This window comes from Portunus trituberculatus, chromosome 9 (genome assembly GCF_017591435.1).
Source record: "Portunus trituberculatus isolate SZX2019 chromosome 9, ASM1759143v1, whole genome shotgun sequence".
NCBI lineage: Eukaryota > Metazoa > Arthropoda > Malacostraca > Decapoda > Portunidae > Portunus > Portunus trituberculatus.
Genome location: NC_059263.1, coordinates 12,283,024 through 12,293,595, shown reverse-complemented (window position 1 = coordinate 12,293,595; position 10,572 = coordinate 12,283,024). Strand labels below are relative to the sequence as shown.

Below are 10,572 nucleotides of genomic sequence, written 5' to 3'. Positions count from 1 at the left end.
ACACCTCAAGCAAGAACACAACAGAACAATGAGTCTTGTACGATGAACAGTGTTTGCTACGAGTGATGCAGCGAATAACATGTTGTGAGCATCAAGGAATTTTCATCCATTTCATGTGCATGTTTTTCAATGGCACAGGACTCATACCAATAGACGCAGCTTTGAATATACTACCATCTGATCCTCAACTCCAGACACAATTTGAGTTATAGCGAGTTGAAAGTTGCATTTGTCTGGCAAAGTACAGGTAGATGTTCCTGTTAGGTATTCTGCGCTGCATGCATGGGCGCTCACTCATGGCTATCAAAGAGTGTTACCGGTAATAATTTACTTCAGAATTATATAAATGTAACGACAATAATGAAAATTCTCCGAGGCCGATCAAGGTACCGGTACATCTTGATTGGCCAGCCAGCCAGCCAGCCAGCCAGTCAGGCAGTCTCCTCATCTCATCTCTTGCCAACAACACAGCCAGCCTTGACTCCCTGCTTCCTCTGTAGGTTAGTTTGTAAGTGGTTCCCGCCATCCTTATTTCATGTCTAAGCAAGGCTCCATTACTCTTTCACATAAACAACCAGACGAAACCAGACTTATTGTGTTGCTGTTGATGTTGTTGTTGGTTGTTGATGTTGGTTAAATGTTGTTGTTGTTGTTGTTGTTGTTGTTGTTGCTGTTGTTGTTGTTGCTGCTGTTGTTGTTGGTTAATTATTGTTGTTGTTGTTGTTCCACTCCCCTCTCTCCCTCAGATCAATAGGAACTCCACTCTGATGGCGCCAAAGAGGGCAGAACTCCCCTCTCCCTCTCACATTATTGTATTTTTTTAATTCATGAGGTTTTTCGTGTGTGAGGTGGTCAGTACATTCACACGTACTGACTGGCTGGCCTCCTCTCTTTTCGAACTCGAGATCAGTGACTGAAAATTACTGACAAGGAACCGTCGTTTGTTTTGGCAGACTGTGGTGGCAAAGGCGCAGTGAGTCACTCATGCAACGTATGTGTACTGCTCATTGGTCCTCTTTAGCTTACTTAGTCCATGTCTGTAGCTTGTCGGTGTTTGTGAGTCACCAAGTGTGTGTGTGTGTGTGTGTGTATGTGTGTGTGTGTGTGTGTGTGTTCTAGATAGTTGTCTTGTTTATTCATGTTAACAAGAAAATTAACTGGATGATTAGGGTCAATTACGGCTGTGGAGACGGGGCTGAATATTAGGTGAAGAAGCACAACATTAACAGCAGCAGCACTAGCAGGCCCGCCACCTGCATGCAGCGTGAGAAGCTGCAGCCAGACACGGGTAGCGGGGCATCTCAGCCCCTCGGTGGTGGATCACATGCTCTGCAGAACATGACACGTTCCTTCAGCGTCGCCAGCTGATCCTTCAATTTTTTTAGGACGCCGGAATCCCTGCGTCGACTTCGCTGCACAACACTTTCTACTTTTCCTCATCCCTTTTCTGTCCACCTCACTAGTGTAAAAGTTAACCAGTATTCTCAATACTTATTCATCCCTTCCTGTGGTAAACTCTGGAACTTCCTGCCGACATTCTTTTGGGGAACAGGCGGCCAAAAGGGACTTTTCCTAGTATTTTTTTTTCTCTCATGTATGTGTGCTGTCCTTGGCAGTGTCCTCCAACACAATAATGGGAAAAAAGAAAAGAGAAAAGAGATCGTCCCAAGGTGACGATGCATCCGAGAGCCGAGATGATGTACTACGTGGTATTCAGCTCATGTCACCACATTGCTTGCTGTCTGCGTGGTGATATTGACTTGAAATATAGTGGTTTGATAACACGCACATGACGTGAAGATTCTACTCCAGCTAACTGAACTTTTGTGAAAAATTGAGTAGGCTTGTGAATCTTGCAGTTTTACTAGTAACTAGAAAATTGCGAACCAACCAAACCTAATGATTTGCATCTCTCTCTCTCTCTCTCTCTCTCTCTCTCTCTCTCTCTCTCTCTCTCTCTCTCTCTCTCTCTCTCTCTCTGTGCAACTACATTCATGATCACAAACATTATTATTTGGCTTGTCTGGATGATTTATTTTTCCAGACAACCTTAAATCTCCGTTAATTTATTACTAGGATCCAGGAAACACTCTTAAAGCCCTTTGTAAAATGCTTAGTAAAATGCTTGCGAATGTTTCACTACCAGCGCCTTGGGATTCCCCTCCTGCATGGTACAGTGAACGTGGAGGGGGTAAACTGTGAAGCAAGGCTGACGTTGCGGCGCCGCCAGGCAAACCTTCAGTAGAGGAAATGAAGAAAAACGAGTGTCTTTCATTACAACTATGAGGCAGCCATCCCGACAATAACTGCATACTCGTCATATATGCAAGATTGCAATAGAGCTAAGTGATTACCACGTGAGTGATGAGTTTGGGCCTCACTCATAAAACCATGACCCAGACAAATTAAATTTTGTTTATGTAATTTGCCAAATAACATTATTATTCAACTTTATATGTGAACACTTACCACTTATTTTTGTCAGGCTCTCCAATTGAAGATTGGTCTGTGATCAAGTACGTACATATATCTTCAATGGAAGACCATTACTCTATCTATCCTCCATACATGAGGCTGTGGCCACTGTTCAAAGGTGTAGTACCTACCTAAAATACATCATTTCAGAAATCTCTCCAAACTGTGCTAAGCTTTACCAATACGTCAGCCTTGCTCATGGTAGCATCACATTCTACTTCTGTAGTACATGACGTCACAACTCCTAACACCCACAACACTATAAAGATGGGAAGATCCTGCTGGTGTATCTGTTGCTAGCGCGATAACAGACGAACTGGCATCCTTACCAAATGATTGCCATATTCTTGCGACTTTCGTGACCAAGATTAAGTTGTCCATGGAGAGTCAAAGTGCTCAAGATATGCCACTCCGCTCCACAGTGCTCACCGCTACGGTCGCCTTGGTTAGCTGCTCTGGACAGCAATTACTTGCGATGAAGTTCCTTGTGCTCCTCACCATGAGTGTGGCCGTGACCCAGGCAAACAGCGCGCTTCCCGTTGCTGAGGAGAATAGCTGTTCAGGCCTCAAGAACGATCGCTCTCTTTTATCCAGTCTACTGACGGTCGCAGGCTACAGTGACACTTGCGTGGCTGCCGCCCTGGACTCCTGTAGGACGGGGCAAGAGGTCAACCGCTACGCGTCCCTCGTGGAGGTAAGTCAAATCAGCGCTATATCTTACACGTTGTCTGGCTCTCCTACAAGACGTAGTGTTATCCCAAACAAAATCTTCTAAATCTATCGAGCTGTGATGGTTTTCCATAATGCATTTTGATGTAAGTTGAGACTCAAATGAGTCACCATCCTTGTGTTGGATGTTAATGAGTGGCAATGCAGGACGCCGAGCTCCGTCTCCACGTGTGACGTAAACATGGCCTCTCTCTTTGCCCTATGCTTTGCAGGATGCAAGGGAAGTGGTGCAGCAGGTCAGTGTTGCTGTAAACAAATGGGAGTCTCGGCCACGTCACTGCAAGGACTTACTGGACTCCGGGGACAGTGGGAGCGGCCTGCGCCAGGTATACCCTTTCCCTGGGCAACCCCACCACCGCGTCACCGTGTTTTGCGACCACACCGTCGACGGCGGGGGTTGGACCGTCTTCCAGCGGCGCACCAGTGATGCCGTCCGCCAAGATTTCTTCCGCACTTGGATCGAGTATCAGTTGGGCTTCGGCGACCTGGAGGGTGAATTCTGGCTGGGCCTTGACCTTCTGCACCAGCTGACCTCCACCACCTTGCAGGAGCTACGGACTGACCTGCACGATTACGAGGGAGAACATCGGTGGGCTAAGTACGGATTCTTCCACGTGGGCACACCAGCGACCAAGTTCCGCCTCAGTGTTGGAAGGTGAGACTGTCTCTCTCTCTCTCTCTCTCTCTCTCTCTCTCTCTCTCTCTCTCTCTCTCTCTCTCTCTCTCTCTCTCTCTCTCTCTCTCTCTCTCAAGTATATACCAGATGGAAATAATGTATGTTAATGTTTTTGCCTGCGCCACACCCTTCCCACCTTTACCACCCACCTCCGCCTCGCCAGTGATTCAGCCACCAATGGTGCATCAGCAGCGGCCACCTCGTCACAAAGATTGTACTGTGCCATCACCGCTCATTATATTCAATTCTTTTATATTCATCTTGTTTACAGTAATAACCATAACAGCCGTACACAAACACCATCACCACATGCATGATTGCTACCGTGCCTGAAAATATACTATTCTCTCAATTCATTGTAACCATTTAGTGTGTGTGTGTGTGTGTGTGTGTGTGTGTGTGTGTGTGTGTGACAGGTACAGTGGCGATGCAGGGGACAGCCTAGCAGGTCATAGCGGTTTCTCATTCAGCACACATGATGCTGACAACGACGAGGGAAATGACAACTGCGCCCAAAAGTAAGCACGATGCAACACAACACAACATAAAAGTGCAGCAGAATCTGCTGGACCACCACCACCACCACCACCACCACCAACAACAACAACAACAATAACAACAACAGCATCTTACATTGGTTGTCTATTGTTAAGATTGTAATAATTACTAATCTTAGTCAGTTTCACAATAGCTACAGAAAATACAAGAGTTAGCACTCGGGAGGACGCCAGTTTTTGTCTGAAAGAAAGACCAAGTTAGGCTGTCAATGGAGAGAAAGTAGTAATTCAGAATTGACTGCTTCATCTTAGGAAATGGAGAGTAAGGCACCATGACTTTCGTCTTTGGTGGCAACGTCCTGGCCATGAGTGGAGCATAGTGCATTACATCTTAAGAGTTCTAACCACTTCAGCCCTCAAGGCACAAGGTCAAGCCGCTCTCCAATGTATGGCAGCATGAACACCTTAGTAAGTGCTCTGTTGCTTTCAGATTCCGGGGAGGCTTTTGGTACGCTGCGTGCCACAGAGCAAACCTGAACGGCTATCAGCATGTGGGCAACCACACCTCCTTCGCCGACGGCATCAACTGGTTTCACTGGAAGGGCTACCACTACTCCCTCAAACAAACGTCCCTCATGACCCGCCCCGCCTTCTGAGCCGCTCTCTTGTTGGCAGCGGAAGGCACGATGAGAGGTGCGCACACTGCACACAAGCACACACCACACAGGACGCTGTGCCAGACCACCACTGTAATGTATCACTATGCACAGGACGCTGTGCCAGACCACCACTGTAATGTATCACTATGCACAGGACGCAGCGCCAGACCACCACTGTAATGTATCACTATGCACAGGACGCTGTGCCAGACCACCACTGTTAAGTATCACTATGCACAGGACGCTGTGCCAGACCACCACTGTTAAGTATCACTATGCACAGGACGCTGTGCCAGACCACCACTGTTATGTATCACTATGCACAGGACGTTGTGCCAGACCACCACTGTTATGTATCACTATGCACAGGACGCTGTGCCAGACCACCACTGTTATGTATCACTATGCACAGGATGTTGTGCCAGACCACCACTAGTATGTATCACTATGCACAGGACGCTGTGCCAGACCACCACTGTTATGTATCACTATGCACAGGACGTTGTGCCAGACCACCACTGTTATGTATCACTCACCTACTCTTACGACCAGCCCCATGTAAAGGAATACCCCAATTTTATTCATAGTGGTATCCATATTAGGGCCCACATCACCACCCAAGTGCATCTTTGGTGTAAGGCAATTACATCTCCACCTACAGCCTGGGTATCATGGTGACATGTAGGTAACTCTAAACCACTCGACAAATGACATTCCTTCAAGCGGTATGTGGTGGGATTCGAACCTACGCGTGGACGTAACGTGGATGTAACTCGAGGGGCTGTGGCCTCTCTTTCCCGGTGAGTGGAATGTGTTGTGGTCTCAGTCCTACACGAAGATCGGTCTTTGAGCTCTGAGCTCGCTCCGTAATGGGGAAGACTGGCTAGGTGACCAGTAGGAAACCGAGGTGAATATGAATAACACACACACACACACACACCGCGTAGTGTAGTGGTTAGTAAGCTCGACTCACAATCGAGAGGGCCGGGTTCGAGTCCCTGGGCGGCGAGGCAAATGGGCAAGCCTCTTAATGTGTGGTCCCACAGTCACAGACATCACACACACACACACACACACACACACACACACACACACACACACACACACACACACACACACACACACACACACACACACACACACACACACACACACACACACACACACACACACACACACACACACACACACACACACACACACACACACACACAGTCGCAGACATCACACACACACACACACACACACATTCACAGTCGCAGACATCACACACACACACACACACACACACACACACATCCCGGCATGGCGAGGCAAATGGGCACGCCTCTTAATGTGAAGTAACAGTAACAGTAAGGGTGGGATAGATAGTGGGGGGTAAATAAGAAATGAGTGGAAGAAAATAGTGGGGGTGAAAAGGGAAGAAATATAGTAGTAGAGAGTAAAGTTGGCGGGCAAACCGCCTTGCTGATCTTTTATTGTGTTTTCTGTTTTAGCCAGTCGGCGGTCGGGGTTGCTCGGCGATGTCTGATCTTGAGTAGGAGCGGAGTTGAAGCTTAAGTTTTTTGCGTGTGTATTTTATAAGTTTATTTGGGAGAATTCTTCTGGATTATTGGTGTTGTTAAGTGTAAATAGGGTCTGGTGGTTCACTTGAAAGGTTGTTTATAGGTTTTCTAAACCATGAGTGATCTTTGTTGTGTTCATGTTCTTGTATGATATTGTTGAATGTGTTGTCTCTGAGTGTGTGTGTAAGTGTGTGTAGTGTTTTGTTTCCTCTATTGAACAGTGTGATGTTGATGGGTGTTATATTGGCAAGTGTGTGCAGCTCTTCGGTGGTGTGACTATATGGATGCCTGATATCGAAAGCAAATCTGAGTGCTATGTTTTTTTTTTTTTTTTTTTGTAATTTATTTACTTGGGATTTAGATAGTGCGTTGAGGGCGTAAGCAGGATATGTTAGAATTGGGAGCACGCACGCTTTTACTAGGTGTAGTTTTATGTTGTTGTTTAATGTTTGAAAACGTCTCATGGTGTTGATGGCTATCTGGGCTTTTCTTGTTATTTCATGGACGTGTTTCGCGTAACCGCTTCTACCAAGCGTGAGTCCTAATACTTTTGCCTCTGTGGCATATGGTATGTTGTTTCCATTTATGTTAACTGGTTTTAGGTTTCTTGATGCTATGGGGAGGAGTGTGAATTTCTGCGTGTTTGCCTTAATTTTCCATTTATGTTCAAAGGTGTTGATGTTTTTAATTTCTTTTTCAATACTTTTGGCAAACATGTTCTTGGACTTCCCAGCATATGTGATGATTTGTGTTATGTCGTCTGCGTATATAATGTGTGTGCTGTCTGTGATAGGTGTAGGTGTGTCGTGTGTGTATAGTGTGTATAGAATAGGCGAGATTGAACTTCCTTGAGGCACCCCGCTGAGTAGTTGGAATGGTGGGCCTGTGTAGCTGTGTAAAGATATGGCTGCTGTACGATTGTCTAGAAAGCTACACAGTAATTTTTTAAGTAGCGATGGCATGTCGGTGTTGTTGATTTTATATTTTAATCCTTTTTGCTATACCTTATCGAAAGCTTTTGACACATCGCGGAGAGCTATGCAACATTGCTTTCTCTCCACGAGTGTTTTGCCTAACACCTGTTAAGATAGCGGTTGCTGTGTCCGTGGAGCGAGCGGGGCGGAATCCGTGCTGTGTATTGGGAAGGATGTTATTTGTTTCGAGGTATGTGCGTTTTCTCTTGTTTATGATTTTCTCGTATATTTTTCCCGGGACTTCAAGGAGGGAGATGGGGCGGTAATTGATTGGGTCTGTGGTGTTTTTGCCTGGTTTTGGTAGTAGAATTAGTTTGGCATGTTTAAAGGGGCGGGGGAAGTAACCCATAGAGAGGGAGATATTTAGTAATTTAGTGTAGCATTCAAAAGCTGCTTCTGGTAGGTGTTGGAGTATTGTTTTGTGTATTTTGTTTCGCCTGGGGTGTTATTCTTTATTGTTTTGATGGTTTGTTTGATATTGTGGGGTGTGATCTGCTGTGTGTAGTAGTTGTCTGTGTTGAGTCTGTGTGGGTCGCCTTGTTTATATGGATGTATTTGCTCTGCGTGTATGTTATAATATTCGTCCACCATTGTTTCTGTTGCTTGGTCATATTGTTGGTTTTCTTGTGGGCTTATTTTAAAGACATTCCTCCATATCTCTCTGTAAATAACCTCCTTGTCTTCAGGTTTAAAGATTTTCTGGTTGTTGTTAATTAAGTAAGGTGTGGGTGTGGATGGATTGCCTTTTAATATTTTGATGTGCCAGAATTTTTGGGGGCTGGAATGGAGAGTGTTGAGTGATTTTATTTTGTTTTCCCAGTTAACTTTGTTTTGTGTTTTGCATTCCTCGGTTAAGTATTGTCTGATCTTTTTGTAGGCAATATATGTTGTGTATGTCCATCCTTGTAATAGGCTGTTGTCGAGTAGTCTTTTTGCCCAGAATTGTAGTTCTTTTATTTTGTTGTTGTATATTGGTTTTAAAATAGTCTTTTTGTTGGAGGTGGGGATGGCTTGTGTCATGGAGTATTTTATTGCGTTGATCCACTGTTCTATAGAGGAGTCTAGTGTGTTTTGTGTGATGTCTGGTTGCGTGTTTATGTCTTGTGTTTTTAAAGTGGCTATTTCCTGAAATTTTTCCCAGTCTGCTTTATGTATGTTGTATGTAGGAGTGTATGTGTATAGTTTGTGATGTGATGGTGATGATGATGGGGAGGTGATCAGAAGGGGTGGTAGGTCCTTGTTGGGTGTGTATGTTGTGGTATGTGTGTCTGTTGGCGAATACGGTGTCTGGTGTGGTGGCTGCGTTGTGTGAGAGGTAGGTGGGGAAGGTGGGGCCTAGGTGTTGTAACTGGTTAAGTTGTACCATCTTCATGAGTGATTTCCCTACTGTGTTGCTTGGTCTGTTGTCAAGTGATGGGTGGTGAGCATTCAGGTCGCCAGTGATATATGTGGGTTGTGATTGTTTGGCAAGGGTGTGGAAATCTGTGAATGGAAGGTAGGGGCGTCTGGGGGGGAGGTAAGTGGTGGCTATATTGACTGGTCCCGTGTTGGTGTCTATTGTGATCTGTAGTATGTCTGTGTTGTTACGGCCCGCCCGTAACATGCATTACTACCATCACCTCCTCCGCTTGTTACCTCGTTCGCCACCTCTCCGCCTCCCCTTCCACGTCACCGTCTCATGAACCTTCCACGCCACCGTCTCGTGAACCTTCCACGTCACCGTTTCATGAAGCCCCGCTACTGTCCCGAAGTTGGATTCACGCGGCCCCTTTCGACTCAACCGAAAGTGTTGAGCCAGCTCTTGGCTTTCTGGATTGGGAGTTGAGATCCAAGCCTCAACCAGTGAACACAACGCCTCTTGGTTCTGCCGTGGGATCAACCATCACCCAGCATTTCACCACTGCGACACCGCATAAGTATCACTTCCCCTCGTCCGTGCTTTCCACATTGCCTCTATATAGGATTAGGATTATTGTTAGGTATTAAGTTGGGTTCTTTATTGTTGTATTTATTACTGTGTTATATGTATATGTGTATGTCATTTTCCTGTGTTTCATGTTATATATCTGTGTTTCATGTTTCTTGTTATATATGTGTCAATTTCATTATGGGTTATTAAAATAGCTTTTTAAAGTGACCCCCTTTTGCATTTCCTCACCAGTTGAACCTGCAGTGTTTTTTTTTTATTGTTATTGTTCACCGGCTCTCCGATGCCAATCTTACCAGTTTAACCGGTGAACGTAACAGTGTCAAAATTGTCTTTAAGTGTGTGTCTTAGACACACTTAATGTTGTTCTTGATGAGGATGGCAGATCCATAATGTGGTTCACCAGATGAGTTGATGTTATATGTGTGATATGTGTGATTTTGTGTGTTCGTTTTGTGGCAGGCCGTGACTGTTTAGCAGTAGTACATCAGGATTTAATTCCTTGTATAGGTTTGCAAGTGTGTTTTTGTTGGTTTTCCAGGTGTGTACGTTGTGTTGTAATATGGTGATTGTGTGTGTGTTATCCATAGTGTTTTGTTTGTATTTGTTGGTGTTGATTGTGGTGTGGATAGTGTACACTGAGTGAGTTTATTTGTTTGTGGTGCGGGTTACCTTTTTGTGAGTGGTGCTTTCCTGTTCTACATCACAGCGGGTCTTGTTGGCAGTGTCCAGCCAGTCGTCCACACTCCTGAAAGGTTGATTTTGTCATTGGCAATTAGAAAGAAGATTTCTTCATCAGAGTAGGCTGTTGAAGTATATGTGAATTTATATATTCCCTTTTTGATGTTATTTTTTAGCTCAATTGGCTCTAGGTCTTCCGGCTATCCGGCTGTTCTTTTTGTAATTAGTTTTAGGCCAATATTTTTACCTTGTATTTTTGGTGTTGGTGTAGGTTGTGGTGGTTTTACTTTTTCCGTAGCTTGTATTGTGTGTAGTGAGTCTTCTGCCTCTTCTTCAATTTCTTCAATTTCTAATTCTTCCTCTGGTTCTTCGTCTGGCTCGTTGGCCAC

General features: G+C 45.1%; 1 protein-coding gene across 1 annotated transcript; it reads left to right on the top strand.

Annotated features, from left to right (window-relative positions):
* The first annotated feature begins 2,839 nt into the window (after nt 1-2,839).
* LOC123501411 (ficolin-1-like) lies at nt 2,840-5,735 on the top strand. The gene is made up of 4 exons (XM_045250233.1): nt 2,840-3,169; nt 3,417-3,859; nt 4,297-4,398; nt 4,868-5,735. The coding sequence occupies exons 1-4, from the start codon at nt 2,855-2,857 to the stop codon at nt 5,031-5,033; spliced, it is 1,026 nt and encodes a 341-aa protein (XP_045106168.1). The 5' UTR covers nt 2,840-2,854; the 3' UTR covers nt 5,034-5,735.
* Nucleotides 5,736-10,572: the final 4,837 nt, after the last annotated feature.